Genomic DNA, 26,196 nt, shown 5'->3' on the forward strand with positions numbered 1-26,196 from the left:
ATACATGAGATCCAAGTTCTTGTTTGAGCCTCTTGACATTGGGATGCAGGACTGCTTGGTACCTTTCCCCCACCCCCGCCCACCATCAAAGGCAGGCATTGAAGTAAGGAGCTGTCCACAGTGCTGGAGTGCTGAAGCATGCTCCAGGACTGTGTGGCCATGTGTATTCCATTCCACAGCTGTACCAATTTGCACGACATCTCTTCAGTTACTCCAACGTATCATAGGATCACAGACCTAAAACATCTCTCAGAGAGCATTTAATCCATTTTCCCTGCCATTTTCCAGGTAAGGAAACTCAGTCCCCAGGACGCTAAATGTTCTTCCCAACATCACAGAGCTGGTGCGGGAACCTGAACCTTCTGTATTCAGTGCTCATTTTCCTTCCATTGCCAATAGAGAATTATACAGACTTTTCCACTGAGACAACCTCTCTTCTCTGATTGTCATTCCTGCTACATGGCTCTGAGAAAAACAATGCCTGGGTTCCAGAGTCAATTCTACCACTGACTTGCTATGTGGCTTTGGACAAGTTGATTCTCAACTCTGGCTTCATTTATTCTTTCTGTAAAATAAGAAAGAAGGATTCATTCAAGGAGGGCAAACATACGTCACACATCCCTCTGTTCCCCTCCTCCAAGCCCAGACAGACATCAGTAATTGACCATGACACTTTTTTTTCAGTGCTGAGCCTGGATTCAGTCTCTACCTCCTTCCCATCTTGGTGTTCCAGGCAGTTACCACCAGTGAAATGAAGCTGGTTTATGAGTAGAAATCCAGTTCCTGAACTAGAGACCTATTGTCAGGATTCTCTGACAATAACTTGGTTCACGTCTCGGTCCCTTTCCCCTTGGAGTCGCTCTTGCTTTCTCTTCCAGTTCAGCTCAGTGAGCTCGAGGTCATCCTTTCACAAATGGCTTTGCATTGGCACGATCCATTCTGCTAAACGCGTCCCTTTTAGAAAAAGTCACAGAAATTACTCAGGCCACACATCCCTTTCCCCACTGACAATGAGGCCATTGAGGGGTTGCTTGAGTCATCACGTGGCTCATTGGGTTGAAGGTGGAGGAAAAACTAGGCTTAGGGAGGTAGGAGAGAATAGAAATCCAAACAGCCATGCCAAAGGGGAAAGTTCGGCCAATTTAATTTCCTGCAGCTGGTCTCACTCTTCAGCTGCCAGTAGCTGCCAGAAACATGGCTTTAAAGTTCTAATAGGTGCGAGCAGAGACAATCTGTATGGACCAGCAGGGTCTCCTCCTAGCAGCAACACACGTCAGGAGCTAATGAAAAATAAACAGGTATTGACTTCTTTTGCAGAAAAACAAAACATATTGACACAAGCAACAAAAGGAGATGGACAGAACATTAATGTCAATATTTACAGAGGGGAATGGAAGAGGGGCTGCAGGGCTGCAGAGCCTGGAAGGCCACACGGTGTAAAAGTTGCCAGGATCTACTTGCTGCTGTTTCCTGCAAGATTTTGGAGTGTAACAGTTTGTTTCTCTGAAGCTATGCTGAGATCCCTGGGGTGCTATCGATAAACTCTATAGGGATGAGGGAAAGCCACTCATCCCTGAGTTCTGTGCCAAGGCAGGGCCAACATAAATAAAGATCTCGGAGCTATGCTTCAAAAGCCTCAGTTCTATTCTCAGGTTTTACGATCCAGTGCAATTCCTTAACCCTCTGAGCCTCAGTTTCCTTATCTGTAAAACAGAGGCATTGATACTAATATGTGTCTCATGGGGTTGGCAATAATAACCATTCAGTTGGTACTGAATGTTTACTGTGCGCCACACTGAGGTTCAAAGGAGTGATATAACCAGCCCAAGGTCAAGTTAGTAAAAGCAAAGGTGAGATTGAAGCCCAGATATGTTTAACTTCAAAGTGTATGGTGAGATTGAAGCCCAGATACGTTTAACTTCAAAGTGTATCTCCTTAACCACTATGCTATCATACATGTTACAGAGGTTAAATGAGATAATGAATACAAAGTACTTAGCATGTAGTAATTGCTTGACATTTATCGTTGCATTGTATCATCATTATCATCAATATCATCATTCTCCCTCTTGTCATATCCTCCACCTTCTCTCTTTGTCATTATTTTTTAGAATATACCTTGATCAAAGTCTCCTGGTGTTGCATAGTTAGATAGGTTAAGACTCTTTAATGCTCACGACCTTGAAACAGAGGGCTGCTTCATCACCCGTGGGACTTGGACCAGGCCACGTGCCTCCCTTAGACATCAATTTTGTTTTGGTGGAAGGGGGTGGGCGCTCCCTGCTCTCCTTACCACTCAGGGTCAGTAGGAGGTGAAACGAAACTGGAAAACTGTAATAGAATGGCTTTGAGAAATCAGACCTGCTACACAGATGAGGACTTTTATGATGATGCCTTTGGCTCAGCCTCTGGTCAACACCAGCGAATTTCTTTATCTGGGGGAGAAAGTGGTGTTGGGTGCAGACAGAGGGTGAAAGGTGCACTTGGAGGCTGCTTCCGTGCTGCTATGAGAACAACGCTGCGTGGTGGCCAAGGTAAGAACTCCTTCCCGAATCCCAAAAATTCCTTTCTCGCCTGTCAGGATGCCATGCTGGTGGCTCTTAAGAGCCTCATGCCGGCCTGCCTCTTCAATGTCATTGGGTTTGGATCCACGTTTAAGACCCTCTTCCCTTCCAGTCAGACCTACAATGAGGTAAGGAGGGGGCATGGCTGGGACCAGAAGGGGTCAGGTGGTGAGAAACAGAGGCAAGGAAGGAAGAGGAAAGAGGAGGAACCCCCGAGGCCTGCCCTCATAGAACCTGTTCACACATGTAGAACCTAGATGATGCCAGGAGCAGAGAACCAAAGGGAGGCTATCTCCATGTAGGCAGTCTTCTGGCCTCCCCCCTCCTTAAAATAAAGATCATGTGGGGCAAAGTATGGATGTACGCTGGGAGGGGGTAGAGGGAAGGGATAGGGAGAGGATATATCTCAGGCCTCCCACTCACTGAAGCCTCCATCTCATTAGAATGATAGACTCATGCAAGGTTGAGCTAAAGGAATGAATAACAAGGGATAGAGGAGTGAATAGGTGAGTGAGTGGACTAAAAATGACGCTCGCATGGCTCAAGGTAACAGTTTGTAACTAGAGGACCCTTGGCCCCAATAGGATGTTCAAAATGGGAGCATCCTAGGGAGTTCCCTGGTGGCCTAGTGGTTAGGATTCCGGGCTTTCACTGTTGTGGCCCAGGTTCAATCCCTGATCGGGGAACTGAGATCCTACAAGCCATGAAGCACAGCAAAAATAAAGGTGGGAGGGTGGCGGACATCTTACCCAGGTCTAGGAACAGGAAGGAAGGAAGGAAGGGAGGGAAGAATGGAAGGGAGGGAGAGAGAGACGGCGGGTGGGAAGGGAGGAAAGAAGGGCATAGGAGCCACTTTTCAATTAAAAATAACTTACTTGTCAGTTTTTTAAATACAGAAATAATATATACTGATTGTCCCACAGTTTTTAAATCGAGATAATCAAAATGAAAAATTTGAAAATCTCCCATGATCAGTCAGAAGAAAAGAAAAACCATGGTTAAGAGCTTAGGATAAATCCCTTCTTGCTCTAAACATTTACATACATTTTCAATAAAGGTAGGATCAGACCTCCCATACTTTCTGTAACCTATTTTTCTAACAAGACAGCCTATCATGAGCATGTGTCCATGCTAGTAAGTATTCAACTGCAACATAATTTTCAGTAGCTGCCACTATTTCACTACACGGATAGGCTGCGACTTATTTAACTAAACCGCTACAGGTGGGCATTTAAGTTGTCTCCATTTTTTTCTATTTAGTTATCTTTGCAGCAAATACTTTGCATACATCCTTAATGATTCGCTTGGAATAAATGCCTAGTCTTGCTGGTTCCAAAGGTACATACACAGTTTTTTAAGACTTTTGTTATATTCCATTACTCCAAGTGTGGATGTTGGAGGAGCATCTTCCTGAGTCAGGAGCAGGAAAACATCTGATATCCAGTGAGAATCTGTCCTTGCTACAGGGACATCCATCCAGTGGCAGGAATCCTTGGCCAGTTGGGTCTCACAGTGTTGGTCCAGGAGGGAGGAAATCTGAAACCCAGATTGGGGAAATGGTTTCCTCAGAGTATCATAGGGATTTAGTGCCACAGTCAGGCCAGGACACAAGTCTTAAGATTTCTAGTCTTGTGGTCTTTCCACCATACCTCCTGCCTCACTCACCAGAAAAGGAAACCTTATTTGTACTGGGCAGTTAGGGCTTGACGCGCTACCTTTTCCAGGGGTGTTTATATTTTGAAAGAGGAACAAAGAAAGGACAACAGTAGGTTAGTACATCATGAATGGTGGCATTTGGGGCATTGGTAGGTGGTGTTATTGGGCAGACTCACACCGAAAAGTGGCCACCTATTCTTCCTGCGCGTGGGGCAGAGATGAAACTGGGGACATGAGTCAGCTCCAGTGAGGCTGAACTAAGATCCTGGGAAACAAAGGATTCATCCTCCAAGGGGCTTAGAGTCTCCACACCGTATAATGACCCTGGGGACGATCTCCCTGCCCATGACCCTTCTCTGCAGGAGAGTTTGGCCAAGGCCTGTGACAACATCCAGAGAATGCAAGCTGACATGGGTGGCACCAACATTCTCTCCCCGCTCAAGTGGGTCATCCGGCAGCCAGTGCCCCGAGGCCACCCCAGGCTGCTCTTCGTCATCACAGATGGTGCCGTGAGCAACACCGGGAAGGTGCTGGAGCTGCTGCGAAACCATGCCTTCTCCACCAGGTGGGCACAGGGCTGAAGGTTTAGGGCTCGGTTACTCTGGGCTGCCCTGGGCTGGGGATGTCAGAACTGGGGCAACGTGGAAAGTGCCAGGAGGAGAAGAGGGGACCCACAATTCCTACAGAGCTTTGCTTCCAGGATGGTGTGGCCAACCTCAAAGTTTGCCTTTTCCCCACAGTGGTTCAGGAGGGATAAGATGCCCACACCTCTGCATCCAGGTCTCAAAGAGCAGTCTAGGCAGAGGAAGTCCTACCTGCTTCGACTCTGCGCTGGGGTGGGAGGGGATGGGCTGTCCATGTGTGAATGTGAGTGCCCACTGATGGCCCTCTTTCTTCTCCCTCACCCTCTACCTGAAGCTGGGGCCAGCTCTGAGATAGCTCTGCTGGATCATGATCTGCCCCTGTCCCCATCAGGGGACAAAAATGGCAGAGAGGATGGGAAGTAGCAGCCTCTCTTGTCCCCCTCCTCCAGGTGCTATAGTTTTGGAATTGGACCCAACGTCTGCCACAGACTGGTGAAAGGGCTGGCAACTGTGTCCAAGGGCAGTGCTGAGTTCCTGGTGGAGGGGGAGCGGCTGCAACCCAAGGTAGGCAGAAGGGCCTCCATCTCTTCTGGTGCTGGGACCTCAGAGGCCCACACTGGTCACACAGCAACTCAGTGGTGGAGCTGGGATTTCACCCCAAGTCTGAGCACTCCACTGCACCCCAGTGAAAATCAGAGTTGGAGGCCACAGAGTGGACATTTCCTGGAGCTAGTACAGGACACTAGATCCCCTGGTCTCCAGCCACTGGCTCATATACTCCAGCCACTGGCTGGGCAGGATTGGGGTTCCCAAAGGAGTCACTGCCTCTATGGATAGGAGTTGCGCTTGGGGTCATTTCTGGCCATGTTCCTGACGATGACAAATGATGGCTCAGAAGAATCTAAAGGACCCAGAAATCAAGGCAATTATAGTCTTCTCTCCATGTCTTGCATAATTGGCACAAATAATCCAGCACTTAGAAAATCCCTGTGTCAGTCCAGATCTTCCAAGAACAAGAAACAGAGCTGAAGTTAAGAGTGCAAGAGGTTTCTTGAGGGATAAAATCTGTAGAAGGGAAAAGAGGAGGAAACAGGAGGGAAAACTTTTTAGTCCATGTGCAGATGCAACACTTGTGAAAGGGAAGGAGGGAAGCAGGACTGGTCAGGGAGAGCCTCAGACTGCAGTGCAGGTCTGACAGGGTCTCATCCAACCCACCAGGGGTCTCTGGAGCAAGAATTGCCCATTAGGTTGTCTCTGTTGGGTGGAAAGACCAGGCACTAATATCCCTGCCATGCTCATTTGTTGCCTGGGGGCTTCCAGGGAGAGGTGTGAACTTGGTTTGAAAGCTGAGGCATTGCACATGGAGACTGTCATCTAACTGCATTCCTTGCAGCAAAAGAACACAGTCTTGTCACATCTTACCCTTCGCCCTCCCCATATCCTCAAGTCCATTCTCTAGCAGGTCCGTGTCTCCTGGAGGGGTGGGATAGGTAGGGTGGGAGGGAGGGAGACGCAAGAGGGAAGAGATATGGAAACATATGTATAACTGATTCACTTTGTTATAAAGCAGAAACTAACACACCATTGTAAAGCCATTATACTCCGATAAAGATGTTAAAAAAAAAAAAAAGAATAAAGCAGAGGGAGGTTTGACTTCAGATAAAGAGAAGACAGTGTGACATCAGAAGCCAAGATTGGAGTGATGCAGCTGCAAGCTAGGGAATGCCACTGGCTACCAGAAGCTGGAAGAGGCAAGGAAGGGATTCTCTCCTAGAGCCTCCAGGGGAAAGCAGCACTGCCAAATGCTTGGGTTTAGCCCCAGAAGACTCATTTCAGACTACTGGCCTCGAGAGCTTGTAAAAAAAATACACTGCTGTTGTTTTAAGCCAAAAAAAAAAAAAGAACACAGTCTTTCTCAAGGGAAATTTGAGAGTGCTCCTCTATGGCTGCCACAATCCTCAAATCATTTTTCCCCAGCTTTGCAGTCCATTGAGGAAATCATGCTAGGGGATGTTAAACCACTGTCCAAGCGCTAAACCAGCTGACATTCATTGAATGCCTATCACGTGGCAGATACTTCAAATGCAGTATCTTCCCAACTACACTGAAAGTTGAGAATTACTAACTCCCTTTAACAGAAGGGGACACGGTGGCCCAGGGAGGTAAATTGAGTTGCTCAAGGTCACTATTCAGTCCATGTTTTGAGACAAACTTTCTGTGTGTCCCAGGTTCATCACAGCCCTACTCTGAGTCTTGGGTTTTTTTCATTTATAAAATGCTAAGCTTAGAGAAGGTGAAAGCAAAGATCTGCTCCAACTCTGATGTTCTAGGAGTCTAAGAAACGCAGAGGCATGTTTGCTGCTGGGCAAGCCGCCCAAAGTCTACTGTCACTTCTTCCCTGCTACCTCTTCCCATGCTCACACCCACATAGTCTTCAGGCTCCTCATTTGTGCACACCCCCGTTCACACATCCCCCCAACCTGTGTTCTGACCCTGTGCAACAGATGGTCAAATCCCTGAAGAAGGCCATGGCCCCAGTCCTGAGTGATGTGACTGTGGAGTGGGTCTTCCCTGAGACTACCGAGGTCCTGATCTCACCTGTCAGCACCAGCTCCCTCTTCCCTGGAGAACGGCTGGTGGGGTATGGCATTGTATGTGATGCCTCCTTATACATCTCCAATCCCAGAACAGTAAGTACTTTAGAAATTCCAGGGGTCAGTGGGGGTCCAGAACCCTTCCCACAAAGCCATCCTTGGCTGGAAAGACGATTTATTTGTGGCAGCTAGGAGCCAATTGGATCTGGGTTTACTCTTGTGGGGTATAGTTGTCAGGCCGTGGACATTCAGTCATGGTGACACTGCTTGGGTAAATGCTACCATCTCAATATGTGGTCCTCAAGATCCCCTGCAAGAGGAGAACTTGGGGAACGTGTTTAAAATGCAGAACGCTAGCTCCAACCCAGGTCCCCTGAATAAAAATCTCTGAAGATAAGGCCCAGGAACCTGCATTTTGCATAGTCTACTCCAAGTGATTTTGGTGAGTAGTTCAATTCAGAACAATGGCACTCAGATTTCTTTCCCTGAACACTCTAGACAGATCATATCTCCTTAGATGAATTTGTGTTTTATTCATTTACATGGATAATTCTCCTGTATGTGGTGGCAGAAGTGGAATAACAGTGAGGAACTTCTCAAAGGGAGGTGGAATCCATGCTAAAATGTAGAAGATTGCCTGAGATGCTATTTTCTCATCTAGCTTCCCTCGTTAGTAAGTCTCTCCACTCCCCTTTAAAGGATTTGTCATCTTGTTTAGTTTTTAAGCAGGAGTCACACAAACCCAATGCCTAGGGGGATTGGGCAGGTATAAAATGAACGAAATGGGCTTGTTGTAAAAATCAAAGGGACAAATGTCATGAGAGATAGCAGACATTCCCCATAAGAGGAAATAAGGGGTGGTGAGGAATACAGCAAACTGGAGAGCACACACTCTGTCTAAATGCTCAGCCCCTACTCGGCCCTGACAAACAGTTACCATGCAAGAATGTGGACCCTATGTTAAATGTGTTTCCAATCTTTCAAGAGGAGTTAGAAGTTTATTTGAAATTTCCAGATTTTAAAATGTTATGGAATCTCTTAAGAACCATGGTCAGTAATGGTAAAAGTGTTTTGGAGAGTAGAGTGTTCAACTGCAGGGAGAACGTGCTAAACAAAATGCTGGTCAAGACTCTGCACAATCCAGCCCTTTCTTGGAGGTCTGAGAGGTAGCAGATCAGCCACAGACCTTACTACTAGCAGGGACTGTCAAATCTATTCTCCTTTCCTTACCCGTGAGACTGGCAATGCTTTCTCCTACTACTAGAAGAGTTGTTGGGTAAGGGTATAATTGTGACTTACCCTCCCGGAAGGTGATCTAGAAATAACTAATAAAATTAGAAATATATACCTTTTCAACCCAGAAAAACCTCCTAAGAATCAAACACATAGAAATAAAAGTGATGTAATAGATTCATGGTCAAGGATTTATTGTAGCATTTTTTACGGTGGCAAAAAATAAATGGCCACAAAGCGAATGCTTAATAAAAAGGGGTGGTAGAATATCGTACAGCCAAATGTTTAAAAGAATAGTTGACGTGAAAGATTCCCAAAATGTTTTAAGTGCAAAGTTCAAGCTACTGATAAATGTAAGTAATATGGTCCAGCTTTTGTAACACAAGATGACCCCAATAAGCCCTTATATTTTTATATATGTTTATATCATGGAGAATGAAACAAAAGGAACAGATGGTTCATGCTGTTATTTTTGGTTATCTATTTGGAGACAGCAGTAGCATTTAGAATTACGCTTTTTTTTAACATTTAATAAAGAATATAATGAAAAATATAAACAGCATAAGTGATATGAAAAACCACCTCCATTCACCATCCCTTAAATTTAGGCAGGAGTCTGCCTAAATTCCCCAAGCAAGCAAAAAATTTTCTTATTATTTCAGTTCTTCAAAGGTAGAACCTCCACCATCTCCTCTCACACCCCTTGCTGCCCTTTGGATGTCCTTCCTGACATCCAGCCTCACTCTAAGCCCTCTTTTCTCTCCCTCCCTCCAGGACAAGAGAAGACGATACAGCATGCTACACTCTCAGGAGTCCGGCAGCTCTGTCTTCTACCACTCACAGGATGAGGGACCTAGCCCAGACACTGGAGACTGTGCCAAGAGCTTGGGGACACCCTTCTACCTGAGGCAGGCCAAAGATGCCCAGCCATCCAGCGGAGACTCCGCCACCAGTCCCGGTCAGTCAGTTGTTCTTTGAGCTTTACTCCCTTCTCCAGGGAGGCCATGATTGCTACATTTTTACTGAACACTTATTACGTGTTAAGCACTTTTTACAATCTCATTGAACGGTTAGCAGCTGTGGAGGTGGGTACTATAATACCAACTTTACAGATGAGGGAACTGAAACTTGGAGAATTTTAGCAATGTGACTAAGCTCATGGAACTTGAAAGAGGTAGAGTACAGATAAAGAGTTTAGACCTGTCTTCCTCCAAAACCTCTTTATGGTTTTAGTTTCCATTCAGAGGGTAATTACTGATGACCTACTAAGGCTAGGTGCTGAGCGCAGTGTGGGAAGCAAAGATGACTCAAACGTGGCACTTGTCCCTCAGAAGTTCTCCATCTAGTGAGAGAGATACAACTGGCCTTAACTCTCTTAGAAAGCAGAATGACATGGACCACAAGAAAGTTTAACAGACTGTAAGGATCCCAGGGAAAGGAACATCTGGTAGAGGATATTAACAAAGACATAACGAGGGCACTGGTTCTTAGAAGTGGGAAGGGAGAGGAGATTCCAGGCAGCAGAAACTGCCTGAGCAAAGATGTGGAGGTGTCACACCTAGAAAACGTATACACAACTGGTATATTTGGAGCACATAATACCTTGAAAAATGAGCAGAAAGGAGAGTAGCTGGGTGGCTAGATTAGAGCTAGGTTAGGCAAGGCTTTGAATGCCAGGTGAGGTGAGGCATCTGCACATATTTCAGTAGGTAAGTGGTGGAAAACTCAAGAAGTTTCCAAGCAAGAAAGGGGTATGCAAGCTCCTCTCTCTTTCCCCACTGTCCTCCACCCTGATGGCTTCCCTGTCACCACTCCTGCCCAGGTCTAGACTTCTCCCAGCGACGGCGGGCATACAGCACCAACCAGATCACCACCCACAAGCCCTCTCCAAGGGCCCTTACGGCCAGCGACCCCACAACAGCTGCCAGGAGATACCCACTGAGGAAAGCCAAGCTGCAGGACCTCACCAAGCAGACCAGCCTGGATGCTCCGCGGTGGCAGATTGATTTGCAGGTACCCAAGCAGGGCATATTGGAGTTGGGGGTGGCCATAGATGGGGAAGAGCTGTGTCTCCTGCTTCAGCCATAAGGATGGAGCTTGACCGCAATTTACAGTGAAGTGAGTCACTTCTTCCTCCTTTTTCTGGATCTTCACTTGCCTGGCCTCCAATGACAACTTCCTAATAATGGTACCCATTGGTCAATGACATCACCCATTCTCTGCTCATAGAACTTCCCAGTTGGCAAGGAGCACCCCCATCTACACTCTCATTTGATTTTACAGCACCCCTTGGAAAGGAGGGAATGTGGGGGCCGGCCACCCCCACTCCGTACAGATGTGGAAATTGAGGGTCAGAGAGGTAAAGTGACTTTACCCAGGGTCACACAGCCAGTCAGGGGATTGCAGCGAAGGACCTGCTTCCTGAAAAGCCCTTCTTTTCCCCTCACTGTCACCTTCTGCACCTTCTGAAAATCCCAAGGCTGTACATTCACCCAGGGCAGAGATCATCTCAGAGTTAGAAGCACAACAGGACCAGTCATCCAGTGTCCAGCCAGACCAGGGTTTCTCAGCTCCCACACTATCGACACGGGAATTCTTTTCTGTGGAGGCTGTCCTGTGCACTGTGGAATGTTGGGCAGCCTCCCTGGCCTCTACCCACTGGATTCCAGGTACAATACCATCCCCGGTCAGGACAGCCAAAAATGTCTGCAGACTCTGCCAGATGTCCCCGGGGAGGGGGGCAAAATAACCAGGTGGAGAATCACTGTCCAAACCAAATTGGTATTTGCTATTATCTGTATGCCTCATCCCATTTTCTTAAGAACGGGCTTTATGTAGCTTTGTCATTGTGAGTCTGTGGTTCCGTAAAAGTAGCTTTTCGCTCTCCCATTCCCACCCATAACCCCCATCTCTCCCCACCTCCAAATACACATAAGCCCCCTATGCTCCCCAACAGCGGGGATGCTGCCACCTTGCCCTGAAGGCTCTCCTCTGTGCTTAGCCAGGAGCCACTCGATGCAGTTGGAAGATACTGATCTTGGAGTCAGGCAGACTCTGCCCCTCAAGCATGTTGCTTAGCCTCTCTGAGCCCCCAATTTCTTCATCTATGACATGACGAGAATAGCTTGTCAGATGATTGAGCTAACAGTCATCAACAGATGTTTACTGGGAGCCAACTGCAGGTGGAGGACTCTTGCAGCACTGGCTGATAAAATATGAAGTGTCTAGTGCAGCACCTGGCGCACAGTAGGTGTCCTTTAAATGCAACTCTACTTGGTGAGAGCTCTGGGCAGCTGGGCAGCTCTCCTCCTCACTTCTGGCCCATCTTTGTTCATCTCTCCCCATTCCCTGCTTGGCTTCTTCCACAATCTATCTCCAATACACTTGTGTGAATGTATATGCATGCACACACACACACACACACACACACACACACACACACACACACACATATACACTCCCTGCAGCCTATGGCTGGGTGAAGGGGGCTGAATCTTAGACTAACTTGTTGCTATGGAAACTGTAGCAGCTTCTGTTTCTCAGTGTGCTGGTGATGGTGGGGCAGGGGTAGGGGGAATCCCAGTCTCTGCTGTGGTAAAGAAGTTAGGGATGCCCTGGGACCCAGCAGCCTTGGCTGGGTACCAGTTCCCACTGAGGCCGTCCTAAGATGGAGCAGTCCCTTTCATCTCCCACACCCTTGTACCATCCCCAGGACCTCAGGCCCAGAGGAAACAGGAAGGATGAATCTAGCCCCTGCCCCAAGGAGACCCCATCTAATGGGGACGCACAGGCCTCATTCCAGTAAATATTTGATAGAGATGAAAAAGACCCCATGGTTAACTGTTAGCCTAAAAACTAAGAGGCATTTTTTCTCTCTGTTACACCTAAAAGTGCCTTTGTCCCCCCATCCCCTCCTCCTTCCAGGCAGATATATGTGTTCCCAGAGGTGCAAAATTCATTTTTAACTAATTTAATATTCTTTAATTACAAAAGTAATACGTACCCAGAGTTTTCAATCAAAAAAACTCTCGAACAGTTCAGTTGAATATAAAGTAAAAATAAAAGTCCCCCTCCCCTGTGCCCTGACTCACTTGGTTTTGGGTGTTCCCTTCCAGAAATACTACACACACTAAAAAACACACATATGCGACACACATATATGTTTTGAACAATCACATATACAAACTGCTCTCCAATTTACTTTTTAAATGTCTTTTTAATTCACTTTTTATATGCAGTAACATTATTCTTTTCAGTGAACAGCTCTATGAGTTCTGACAAATGCATGTAGTCATGTAACTCTCCCCACAATCAAACTATAGAACAGTTGCAATTTACTTTTTTGAAATGAACTCTATCTTGAACATCTTGCCATATTGGTTTGGAAAAAATCTGCCTCTTTCATTTCACCGTTGTATGGTGTTCCACTGTGTGGATGTACCATAACGTATTTACCAACCCCTAGCGATGGACATTTAGACAGTTTCCAGATTTTCACTTTTACAAACAGTACCGTAATAAATATACAATACGGGCACACGGATATTTGCATCCTTGTGTATTACCACAGAATTAAATTCCTAAAAGTGGAATCGCTGGGTCAAAGGAGATTGTGCATCTTGTTGAGAGATAGCACACAGCTAAATCATTCTTTTACAAGTGTGCTTCGGTGCAGAGTCCCACCAACAGTCCATGAGAAACTGTCTCCTTGTGGACAACTATGGTTGTCATCAAACATTTAAATATTTGCTAATCCAGAAGATTAAAAAAATCATAACTTATTTCAATTTAGAGCAATGCTCATGAGACTGAGCATTTTTTCATGGGTTTATAGAATCCTCTTCCTATGAACTGCCTGCAGATGCCCTTAACCCATTACTCTATTGAGTTTATCTCCCTTCTCCTCCACTCCAGTGATTTAAAGAGCATTTTCTTGAAAACGATCTTTGTCATGCGTGTTGCAAATATATTTCCCAGTTTACTCCTTGCCTTTTGAAGTGTTTTGGACTAGCATTAAACAGATTAAATCCACAAAACAGAACAGAAAGTCCAGAAATAAAACCAAATATACATGACAGCTTTGTCAGGATAGAGGTAGAGAACTGATAAGCCGTAGGGACTCAGTGAATGAACTGTATTCAGTAAATGGTGATGACGTTTGTACTCTTCATAAAATCAAAGAAAAGGCTGTTTTCTATTTCCTTACATCAAAATAAATTTTTTTTGTGAATCAAAGATTTAAACAAACAAAAATAGAATCACAAAAATTCTAGAATTTTTTTTAGTAGGAAAGACTTTTTAAGCATGACAAATGAGAAGACATAAGGGAAAAGGCTGGTAATTATAACTACAAACACACACAGAGTTTTAAACTTTATGGCCAAACCCAAAAAAGGTGGGTTTAGAATATTATCCATGGTATGTGATTTTCCATGGTTTTCCTGGTTTGGACTTTATCCATGGTTTGGGATTATTTGTGTTGATGTTTCTTATGGGTAATGGAGAGCAGGTCATGTGTCCTTGGGTACTACAGGGGCAGTCCCCCAGGAGGAGCTGGGGCAGCCAGGGAAAGAGCTGTGGCTGGGAGTGGAGGGAAGGGGGCCAGCCACCAGGAGCTCAGTCTCCTTCCCTTCCTCTTGCATTCTTAGCCCTTGCTGAACAGTGGCCCGGACCTGAGCCAGGGCCCCAGACTCTGGGGTCCAGTGGCCCGCAGGCCCTCTCTGCTGCCCCAAGGCTGCCGGCCCTTCCTGCCCTCTGGCCAGGAGACCCAGGCTTGGAGCGCCATGAACGAGCTGGATCTTGGGTCTGGTCTGAAGCCTGCCTCAGACAGCTGCAGCCCTGGGGACCTGGGTAAGTGCCCACAGGGTCCAAGACCTGACTGGGGATAGGGAGGAATCCTAGGCTGTAGCCCAGCCTGGGAGGGGGGCATCTGCTGTGGCCCATCCCTCCCAGACGACCTCACCAATCCCTCTCTCCCAATCAACCTGGCCCTTGGGCTGCCTGTGAGGCTCCCAGGTGTCCTACCTGTGGAGTGACCCGCCACCCTATCTGGCCCCCTCAGGTACTGGCTTCCTGAGAGGTGGGTCTGCCCTACTCTTGGGGACAAGCCAGTGCCACCCCTGCTCTCCTAAGGAAAGAGTTGTGTGTTCCCTGGGGGCGGGAGGGGGGAGGGGACTGTCCTTGCTTAGCGGTGTCTGCATCCTGGGGAGGGATGATGTCGCCTGGGAATGGAACCCCTGTCCTGCAGCTCAGATCACAGCCCGCTTGTCCCTCCGCCCCCAGAGCTGTCCCATCACCCCTCCGCCTTCGAGACCGAGACGTCCTCGGACTGGGAGACCCTAGCCGAGTCCGAGGAGCAGGCCAGTCCCCGCAGGCCCGCCAGCCCAGGACCCGTGCTGGGCAAGGCCGTGGTCAAGGGCCTGCGCGACAGCCAGCCTTTGCAGTGGGAGGTGAGCTTTGAGCTGGGGCCTCCCGGCCCCAAGAGGGGCGACGCGCGCGAGCCCGACCTGTGGGGCGAGACCTTCCACCACCTGGCGGCCCGCGCCATCATCCGCGACTTCGAACAGCTGGCGGAGCGCGAGCGAGAGATCGAGCAAGGTGAGGGCCGCGGGCCCGCCCCCTCCTCGCAGCCCCGCCCATGCCCCGCCCCTGCCTCTCCCCCAGGGACTGCCCTCCTCCCCCTGGCTCCACCCCCTTCCTTCTCCCCACTGCCCTGCCACCGCCCAATGCTCCGCCTCCCCTCCCCATCTCTGCCCCCAGGTGCCTCCCTTGACCCCCACAGTCCCCCTCCACACACACACACACACACACACACACACACACACACACACACACACACACACACACACCGGCCCAGGGCTCCACCCCCTGCTTGATCTGCCCCCTCCCAGCCCCATGCTCCTCCACACTTCCCACACCCACCCGGTAACCAGTCCTCTCCTCCCTCCTTTTCCTCTGCTACACGCCCCTCACTCCTCCTCACTTCCCAGGGCATCTCCCTGCAGCGCCCCTGTAGGGCTCCCGAGACAGAACCGTGGGGATCGCCCTATTCCACCTGCCTTGCTCTTCTGGGACCACACCTATCTTCCCACAGAACCCCTAGATCTAATCGGTCCACCCAGTAACCAATCAAGGCCGTTTATTGAGTATGGATCAGCTGGGGGCCAGGCTCAGGGCTGAGCAGTGCAGTGACCACCACCATCCCCGTCCTTACTTATGAGTGCTTGACACAGATTAGCAGGGAAGCCAGCCGACATTAATCAAATAAACACAATTAATTGAGTGCATTTGTCCTAATGCCATTAAGAAGAAACACAGGGATCCAAGAAATTGTATAACAGGGATGGTGGGGAGACTAATTTAGTCCAGGAATTGGGGCAAACTTTCAAGACAGTGATTTGTGGGATCTTGAGGGAACACACCTGGAGAACAGATAAATAGAGACATAAATAGAGAATATTTCTATTATTTGTTATAGTTTATGCTTTATTTATATAACAATACTACATGGTTTATATTTTATATTATTTGTATTTTTATAAATTTTTTTTTTCTTCCAATGAGCACTTTACCTTACAGTTTACAGGACATTTGTCCATCCTTCACGTCAAGGAGACTGCTCACCTGCTCAATAGGAAGAGTCTGGGCTTTGGGGACCATCCTGAGTCCTGATCTCAGGTCCATTCCTAACTTGCTGTGTGACCCTATGCTCACCACTCTCCCTCTCTGGTCTGTCTCTGCAAGGTTGTCCCAATGGTCCCCACACAGCCAGGAGACCTGTGAAATCCTGCAGCAAGATTCTCATCAGAGAGCTGCAAAATGAAAATAGAAGATACTGACAACACAGAGATTTGGTTTTTTTTTTAATAACACTAAAGTTATTTAAGGAAAGTAACTGTCATTTTTTATTAGATGTCTTACTTCTTTTGCATTAAAATATCCTTATTTTATGAAGTGATGGTGGAGGTTTTAATAATCTTGAGGGTTTCTTTTAAATGACCTTAATGGCAAGTTGGTAACTCCTTAATTTTAAGGGCTTATTTAATTCCAAAGATGGGACCATGGATCTAGCCCTCCTTTTAGCTTCCAGAGCTTCCATGTCAGGGAGGACTTTCCCACTCCACACAGTGACACCCCCCTTCTCCCTCTGCAGGGTCCAGCCGCCGCTACCAAGTGAACGCCGTGCACACCAGCAAGGCCTGCAACGTCATCAGCAAGTACACAGCCTTCGTGCCTGTGGACAGAAGCAAGAGCCGTTACCTGCCCACCGTCGTGGGATACCCCAACTCTGGTAAGCCAGGTGCGCGGCCAGGGCTCTTCTGAGGGCCAAGCAATTCCCAAGTGGGCCAGAGGAGGGGGACTGGGATACAAAGCAGCCTAGACTGGTGGGGAGGGGTTCAGGGAAGGGCCTTGAAGCTAAAAGGCGCCCCAGCAGATGGTTTGGCCGCCAGGGAGTAGGGGGCACATGAATCCCCACCCCACTGCTCTGCACAGAGCTGTGAAACCATCCCACTCCCCTTTTCCCACTAAATGAATATGACTTGATTGTATTTTTCCAGTTGGTATGTGCTCACTGTAGAAAATTCTAAAATATAGAAAGATGTGGATGGACCTCGAGATTATCATATGAAGTGAAATAAGCCAGAGAAAGACAAATATCATAGGATATCACTTACATGTAGAATCTAAAAAAAAAAAAAAGATACAAATGAACTTATTTACAAAACAGAAATAGACCCACAGACATAGAAAACAAACTTATGGTTACCAAAGGGGAAAGGGGGAGAGAGATAAATTAGGAGTTTGGGATCAACATATACACACATATATAAAACAGGTAACCAAGAAGGACCTACTGTATAGCACAGGGAACTCTACTCAATATCTTATAATAACCTATAAGGGAAAAGAATCTGAAAAAGAATATATATGTGGGTGTGTGTGTATATATATATATATATAAATCTGAATCACTTTGCTGTATACCTGAAACTAACACACTATTGTAACTCAACTATACTTCAATTAAAAAATAAATTAAAATTTTAAATTAAATATAGAAAGACATAAAATAAACAAAAGTGACTGGGACTGTCAATCATCCAGAAATGAGTACTAATTAATCCCTTGGTGTGATCATCCTGCCAGACTTCTTTCTACAGGTGTCTACATGTAGAGAAATCAAAAGACAGATCATTTTGCATAAATTGGATCATACCAATATGTGCTATATCTTACAAACTCTGGGTGTGGGAAATATCTTTCCGTCTTTTCATTTTAATAGCAGCAGGTACCCCACTGCAGGGAGCGATCATCATCATAGCAGCCAATTAGACAGTGTTCCATAGCCCTTTATATACATTAAATCATTTAATCCTCAAAACAGCTCTGCAAAGAAGATACTGTTTCCCCCATTTTACAGGTGGGGAAGCAGAGGCAGAGGGGGTAAGTAACTTGCCCACGGTCACACAGCAGTGAAGGGCAGAGTCAGGCTTTGACTCCCAGTAGCCTGGTTTCAGAGTCTATGCTCCCTCCTACTCCTCTCCACTGCCTCTTTTTTTTTTAATGTTTAATTAATTTATTGATTGATTATTTTTGGCTGCATCAGGTCTCAGTTGCAGCACATGGGCTCTTTGTTGTGGCGTGCAGGCTTCTCTCTAGTTGTGGTGCACAGGCTCCAGAGCGCCTGGGCTCTGTAGTTTGCGGCAGGCAGGCTCTCTAGCCGAGGCATGTGGGCTCAGTAGTTGTGCCCCGCGGCATGTGGGATCTTAGTTCCCCAACCAGGGATCGAACCCACATCCCCTGCATTGGAAGGAGGATTCTTTACCACTGGACCACCAGGGAAGTCCCTCCACCGCCTCTTAAGGTTTATCAGAATGTAGCCCCCTATTATTAGACCTTTTGTTTATTCCCTTTTTTTTTTTTTTTTTTTTTTTCTCGGTACGCGAGCCTCTCACTGCTGTGGCCTCTCCCGTTGCGGAGCACAGGCTCAGGACGCGCAGGCTCAGCAGCCATGGCTCACGGGCCCAGCCACTCCGCAGCATGTGGGATCTTCCGGGACCGGGGCACGAACCCGTGTCCCCTGCATCGGCAGGCGGACTCTCAACCACTGCGCCACCAGGGAAGCCCTGTTTATTCCCCTTTTGATTATTGTAAATTGTGCTGCAAAGAATATCCCTGTGCACCTGTCTGGTAATCTCCTCAGGGCTGACATTCAGAACTAAGATTGCATATCAAAGAGTTGGCCCATTTTAAATTATTGTGATGTATGTTACCAAACTGACCCTGCCCCCAAAGGTTATCATGAGGAAGGTTTTCTATCCTCACCACCACTGAAAATTGTTTATCTTTCTAAACCTACTAAACTGAGAGGGGAGAAAAGTACCTTCGGGGAATTTCTTTAGCTTCTTTGTTGAAAACTTTTCGTATGTTTATGGACTATAAGCACTTTTTCTTTCCTGAATTATCAATACATTTTCTGTTCTTTACAGCGGCTTTTTCTTTTTTCTTTTTAAAGCAGACCTCCTGAAAGAATTGTGTTTGGAAACAAAATATGCCTTTTCTGATTCCTCTGCCCTCCCCCCACCCTGCTTTTTAAAAATTCGGTACCAAAATATTCAACGACCCACTCCCTCCCTCCCTCTCTGCCTCAGTTCCTCTGATTTCAGGCTCTGGCCAGCAGCCCAGGCTGTCACTCCACCGGGTCTTCTCACCCACTGGGCACTGTCACCCTGAAGGACGTCACCCCCCTCCCACTCGTCTCTGACCATCTTTTTTTAGCTTCTGTAGCCACAGTCTGGGAGTTTTAAGGACCAGGCACATATCTTAACCTAAGTCCCACAGCCCCCTAAGATTTGGATCAGCACTTCCCAGAGTGTGTTCCAGGAAACTAGAACCCTGGTTCCGTGTCTTGTTAATGACCATTCAGCACAAAAATAGGAAATACCAGATTAGGAAAAAGCATTTCTGAATGACTGGATTAAATAAACCTTAAAAGCTTTCTTTACTGCAGGACTTCTCAGAGCCTTTAGGGTGTTAGTATACATCAAGAGGCTCAGAGAATGGACTACAGTATGAAGCTTCTTCAAGACTTATTTTCCAATGGAACTCTTCATTTTTTAAGGAACAACTTCAAAACTAGTGTTCTCTGAGAATGGAGTTTCCCAAAACACACTGTTGGGTGCTGTAGCTTCATCTTCATACCCTGATGGTGATGCTCTGGGACTCAGGGCCCTGCCCTGTGGGAGAGGAAACTGGGACCTCAGTTTCTGAGACAGAAAATTGAGAGAGAAGGGAAATGGGGTGTTTCTGAGAAAACGAGCCTTTTAACTAACTAGAAAACATTGGTGCTTTCTGAACATTATCTCAGCAATAGAATTTACCTGGCAAGGTAAGTATTATTCTCCCCATTTTCCAGGTAAAGAAACTGAGGCTCAGAGTGGTCAGTACCTCATCCAGCTAGTCAGAGATGGGGCTGGGGTTTAAACCCAGGTCATTCTGGCTCGGAGCTCATGGTCTTACCTTCTGCAATGCCTCCCTGCCTTTAGATAATTGACAGAGTGAAGCCAGAACCTTGACCTTGCTCTCCCAGCCCATCTTCCTTGGGGAAGAGGCAAAAGACTGGCACAGTTGTACCCATCTGACCCCTTCTCCTTGTCCTCATGAAGGTGCTGTGTTGCGGATGGTCCGCTCTCGGGTGCTGACCCGACAGTCGAGGGGCACTTCTGCTGGTTTCCGGCGGTCCCAGACGATGCCTGGGGAAGACTCGGCTGCCAGAGATGGCAAATTTCAGAACCTAAGTAAGAGCCGCCTCCGGTGTACTCTGAAGCCTGGGCCCCTGAGCCACCGCACCCTCATGTCCGAGGCCCCGAAGGACTCTCTCTGAGTCTTCACTCTGGGCCTTATGGGGCGAGAGCAAGGCCAGGTTTCCTGGATTCTCTGAGGCCTGAGATGGGCAGCGGGGCTCAGCATGGCCCAGGCATACGTCGTTTACACAGCTTTGCTGAGAGAGCCACCGGGAGCCAGAGAGCAGTCTGGCCTCCCTGCCCACGTGCCCACACCATTCCCCACCTCTCCCTTTTCAAGGTCCACCAACCCCAGTGGCTGTTTCCCGCCTCCAACCTCTGAGCCCTCCCAGGCACTGAATGCCAGGAAACCTAATAAAGGAAAAAGCAAAAAGGCGGTTCCATCCCACCTTCTGCTTCTTCCAGGATTCCCAGAAGCATCCTTTCCACCTTCACCTGATTTCATTATGCCTGCAGCTTGGGTCCTTGAAGATCCATGGTTCGACCATTTGGTGGCCTTGCACTAATTCACAGGATTGCCTTAATCCTCTGTGTCTCGGATGTCTGCGTGTCTTTTTGTCCCATTAAAGACAGCCTAACTGCTGCACTAGTCCTAACCCCTTCCTACGTGCCCTCACATGTACGATGAGCATCTCCTGCCTTCTTCTGTGCATGGGAAGGACATCAGAGGTCCCACCTGGCCACTAGCCCCGACCCCCAGATCATAACGATGTTTTACGTGACGGATTAGAAAGTGCTCACAGACTTTGATGGGTTAAAAAAGGAACAGTTTGTAAGGAGGTGAACATCCCGAGGAGGATCTCTTCAGAATTAAGGAGTTCTGCAGCTCCTTGGTCCCTCAGAGCCTCCAAAACCAAGGGGAACCTGCTCTACCGCTGAGCCAAGCTGGGTTACCAGTCTAGAGGAAACTTCTGGTCTACCCTTTCCTTTCTCTGTAGCTCAGCTACTGGTGGCCCATGGCTTCCATCAAAGTCACAAATCCCTTCTTTTGAATTGTCCTCTGGTTCACGCACAGTGTGTAGGACATCTAAACTCTTAGTCTATCCCAAGCCCTTTCCCTCCCCAAGGATGCCAATGGCTAACACTCACTGAGGGTTTTCTATGTGCTGGGCACTGCTTTAATTATCCATGACTCCTCACACCCATCTGAGAGTGTTTCTTTTATTTTCCACATTAAGAGATGAGGAAACCGAGGCTCAGAGAGATTAATTGACTTACACAAGGTCACACCACAGATGCACGAGAGAACCGAGATTTGAACAAGCCGTGTCTGGCTCCAGAGTCCGTGAGGTTAATTAACCACCATGCTCTCTGCCTGCTGGTTGCCTCATTCATTCAGTCACTGGTTCACTCTTGTGCTGCCCCCCGAGCACCCAGTGATAATCAGAGCTTCTCACAAAGCTACTAATGGTCTCATAAGGGAGACAGAGGCTTTGCAGAATGAATCTGTGCATTTTTCCATAATTTGGATCATTCCTATATAGTATATATGCCCGTCACTCTCCAGCCATTGAAATATTATAATAGTCGTAAGAATAATCATCCTGATTATATACTTTGAACAAACGATGTGCAAGTATTATCCCCATTTTAAAGATGGGGAAACTGAGGCTCAGAGCCCTCTGACATTTCAATGCCATGTTCTGATCCCTCCTGGAGAGCTGGCATGAACCCACCTTTCCGCCCACCTCCAAACACCATGCTCAGGCCTCTGACCTGCTCCTGCTTCCCTGCTGGGTCTGTAGCTCGCGGCTTTATTGAGCACTTACCATGGACCAGGCACTAAGCACTATCTGTGTATTATCTCATTTAATCTTTACAAAAACACAGATCAATACTATTATCCCCGATTTGCAATTGAAACTTATAAAGCAAGTAACTTTCCCTGGGTTTACACAGCTAATCATTGGGAGAGTTGGGATTTGAACCCAGGCATGTCCGACCCTTACAGTGGAGCGCAGGTGGTATCTTTGGGAGATGAAGGCCCATCCAGACAGGGATGGGAACCTTGACCTTGCTCTCCCAGCCCATCCCCAGGTACTGTGAATTCAGACCAGCACTCTCCTTGGGAGGATGGGAGGTAAGGGGGAGGGCTGGGAGCTCAGGCCTCACTGGCTTCCTCTATTGTAGATGTGGAGGAAAGCCCCACTGCGTCCTTCAGTGAGAACACATCCCCGGGCCGCGAGAAGTACGCTACTCCTGAAGGTGAGTGGGCAGTCTGCCAGCTCTCCCTTTAATTAAAATAGTGATAGATCTTTGGGCCAAGAGAGTGTCTTAACCCAACAAAGTCCTTGTTGGTTCTTTTATTCCTCAAAACAGTTCCATGTACGATAAATAGGAGTATCCGCACTTTAAAGGAAGAAAACTGAGACCCAGAGAGGTGAAGTGACTTGCCCAAGGTCACACAGCAAGTTGGTGACAGAGCTAGGCCAGGAATCAGGCATCCCAATTCCCAGCGGAGGGACCATTATACCACCTCACTCTGCTGAGAATCTTCAAGCAATGTGCCCATTGAGGAAGCTCAATGTCCCTACTCGGGGCTGAAGGGGGTTGATGTGAAGTTGTCACTGTCCCCACAGGTAACCTTCCAGAAGATGCCAGGGGCCACCAGCCAAGGGAACTTGGAGGCCTGCTTCTTTACACACGGATCCACATATTTCTCCCCTCCCCATACCAACTGCATCAGAAACAGCCCTGCAGCCCGATCATTAGCTCAGATCCCTAGGGGTGTAGGCAAGTCCCTGGCCCTCTCTGGGCCTCTGTTTCCCCATCTGGGTAGTGAACAGCTGGACAGGGTCATCTGTCAAGCCCTAACTGTCATTCTGTGGTTCTCCAGGTCCCCTGCGCAGTCTGGCCACCAACACCCTTTCTTCCTTGAAGGCCTCAGAGGCTCTCTTTGGATCCAGGTACATGGGAGTTCCACTGGGGGTTCACTCTACCGCCACCCGTTTTCCCAGGACTGTCCCTAGCTTGGAAGGCCAAAGGCAGGCCCAGGCTGACATTTACACAGAAATGAACAATCTTAAGGATGCCAAGAAGGACCCCTGCCCAGAGATAGCACTGTCTTCAGGTATCACCCTGCTGAAACCACCTCCGCCCCAAGTTCACTTCCAACGGGTTCACGGTGTCTTCGCAAATGCAAGTCCCCCTGAGAGGGCTAGCATGAGACTCTCTGACCACTGGGCTGAACAAGAACATGCTATCAAAAGAGGGTCCTAAAAAGAACACTACCTTGCCCCTCGCAGCCCTGACTTTCAGAAGCTGTTGAGTGGGCTGTCGGGGGGGTGGGATGACCAGGGACACCACTGGGGCAGCGGTGGTCACTCTTCCCCGGCTCCACCCACACAGGCTGAATCTCAACAAGTCCAGGCTGCTGACGCGAGCGGCCAAGGGCTTCCTGGGCAAGCCGCTGACCAAGGCTCCAGAGTCAGCCCCAGGGAGCCAGAGCTTGGACTACATCCCGCTGGTGAGTGCCCCAGACCCCAGACCCCAGGCCCACACTCAGCAGAGGGGCTGCCCTGCTCCCCTTCCACCAAGGGAAGAAGACCTAGACCTTCCCACCCACGTAGCAGCCGGGCAGAGGGAGTTTGCCTGAGTCTTCCATCTGGGGTTTAGGAGTGTTGCTAAAAGCCAGCACCAGCACCGTGAAAATTCTTTGCAATCTGCCACCTTCGCTTTAAAAATTCATGGGAATCTTGCACTCCACTCCACCACCTCTGTGTGTCTGTTTTTCAATACATAAAAATAAGCCTTGAAATGATTCACATGCAAGTAAAATGAACACCCCAGGGACATGCAACGTGTTTAGCAAGTGGCTCTGCAGATGCCCCAGCATGTGGGGCAGGGAGAGAAACCCAGGTCGGGGGTGGGTGTCTCTGAATCGAGGAGAAAGGGAGCCTGGTCCTGCCACGTCTGGGGCTCAGTAAGTTTGGGGAGCGAGAGGTGCTGAAAGGAGGGAAACGGTTAGAGCTTCACTGCCCCGCTGCAGACCCTGCACACCCAAGTGCCTAGTGTCACTTGGAGTTTCCAAATATCCCGGGCAATAGAGCAGGAGGCATGTATTCACTCAGCAAGGATTTGTCGAGCCAGGCACAGCGCTAGCCCCAGGGAGACAACCTTGAACTAGGTGAACATGGTCCCTGCGCTCACGGCACTGCCACGGAAACCGGGCAATTCTGATGGTTAGGTGCTGTGAGGGAGCAGTTGGGTTTGGTGGGGGAGATGGGGAGGGAGGGAGAAACCTACTCCAGGCTTGAGGTCAGGGAGGAATGACGCATGGCTTCTGGAAGGATGTAATGCTTAAGCCCATAGTTTACATGCTGGAGTTACATGGTTAAGCCGACAGTTTACACACGAGAGAGCGAGCTTGGGGGCTGGAGAGTGGGTGGAGGGGAAGGAGTCAGGGACGAACCAGCGCTTTGGAAATCATAGCTTGGATTTATTCTAGGAGAAAATTGAAACTACTGAGCTGGTGGCCTCCAAGAAGTGACAAGGCCTCTGCCTTACAAAGACCCCTCAGGATGCAGGAAAGATGGAGTGAAGGTGGGGGGACAGGGGAGGGAAGTAGAGGCAGGGACAACATGAAGTGGCAGATGGTGGGCTGCAGAGCTGTTCAGAAAGTGGGACCCGTTGGGACTTGGTAACCGATTGACATGGAGGGAGGAAGAGGGTAGTTAGCTGCCCAGAGTCTGTTGGATGGCAGTGGATGGTCCCAGTGGCCGAGCTGGGTCCACCTGCCCAGGACAAGAAGCAGGTCTGGAGTGAGGATGTTGAGCTGGGCCTGGAAAGTCATCAGCGTGAAGTACCAGTGGGATAAAGCATGGCGGTGCTCGGCTGGGCTGGGTATCCCGCAAATCCCCTGGGTAGGTGGGGCGAGCTGGCGGGGGGAGGTGTGAACCAGCGGGCTGTGTGCACCCAGATTTGGGCATGGCCTGGGGCTCCGTGGGCTAAAAAGTTTGAGGCCGACTGAGGGGCTCCCACACACACAGGTGTCTCTGCAGCTGGCCTCCGGAGCCTTCCTTCTCAACCAAGCCTTCTGCGAGGCCACCCACATCCCCATGGAGAAGCTCAAGTGGACCTCACCCTTCACCTGCCACCGAGTGTCCCTCACCGCCCGCCAGCCCCCGAGTCCCCAGACGTGCACCAGCCCCTCACCTCGGCACCCCTCCTGTGACAGCTTCTCCCTGGAGCCTCTGGCCGAGGGCACGCCGGGCTGGGAGCCCAGGGCTGCGGTAGAGCACACAGGGCAGCTGTGGGCCACAGTGGTGGCGCTGGCGTGGCTGGAGCACAGCTCCGCCTCCTACTTCGTTGAGTGGGAGCTGGTGGCCGCCAAGGCCAACTCGTGGCTGGAGCAGCAGGAGGTGCCCGAGGGCCGCACGCGGGGCGCGCTCAAGGCTGCTGCCCGCCAGCTGTTCGTGCTCCTGCGGCACTGGGATGAGAGCCTAGGTTTCAATATGCTCTGCTATAACCCGAATTATGTGTAGAGGGGGAGAAGGGGGCTGGGGCAGTGGCGGGGAGGGAGGAGACCACGTGGGCCTGGTAGGGGGACTCTTGAAACTGTAGCCAATATACTGGTTGCTAGAAAGAGCCCTGGATTGGCAATCAGGAGGCCTGAGTTCAGTGCCAACTTTGCTACCACCTAATTGTGCAACTTTAGGCCAGCTCCTCCCTCCCTCCCTTCTGGGCCTCGCTTTCGCCACCTGTAAAATAAGTGGGTGAGGTGAGGGAGCTGGACTAGAACCCCAGAACATTCAAAGGTTCC

The 26,196-nt window shown here is 48.7% G+C and overlaps 1 protein-coding gene across 1 annotated transcript in view; it reads left to right on the forward strand.

Annotated features, from left to right (window-relative positions):
* Nucleotides 1-25,918, forward strand: part of VWA5B1 (von Willebrand factor A domain containing 5B1) — a 40,201-nt gene extending 14,283 nt beyond the window's left edge. The window contains exons 8-21 of the mRNA XM_059995699.1: nt 2,582-2,692; nt 4,583-4,785; nt 5,254-5,368; nt 7,309-7,494; nt 9,406-9,589; nt 10,454-10,644; nt 14,280-14,481; nt 14,914-15,228; nt 16,784-16,921; nt 20,298-20,411; nt 22,566-22,640; nt 23,272-23,341; nt 23,784-23,901; nt 25,424-25,918. Of these exons, the coding sequence (XP_059851682.1) occupies nt 2,582-2,692; nt 4,583-4,785; nt 5,254-5,368; nt 7,309-7,494; nt 9,406-9,589; nt 10,454-10,644; nt 14,280-14,481; nt 14,914-15,228; nt 16,784-16,921; nt 20,298-20,411; nt 22,566-22,640; nt 23,272-23,341; nt 23,784-23,901; nt 25,424-25,918 (2,517 nt within the window). The remainder of the gene's footprint in view (nt 1-2,581; nt 2,693-4,582; nt 4,786-5,253; nt 5,369-7,308; nt 7,495-9,405; nt 9,590-10,453; nt 10,645-14,279; nt 14,482-14,913; nt 15,229-16,783; nt 16,922-20,297; nt 20,412-22,565; nt 22,641-23,271; nt 23,342-23,783; nt 23,902-25,423) is intronic.
* The last annotated feature ends 278 nt before the right edge of the window (nt 25,919-26,196 follow it).

The sequence above is a fragment of the Delphinus delphis genome, chromosome 1 (genome assembly GCF_949987515.2).
Source record: "Delphinus delphis chromosome 1, mDelDel1.2, whole genome shotgun sequence".
In the NCBI taxonomy this organism is placed as follows: domain Eukaryota; kingdom Metazoa; phylum Chordata; class Mammalia; order Artiodactyla; family Delphinidae; genus Delphinus; species Delphinus delphis.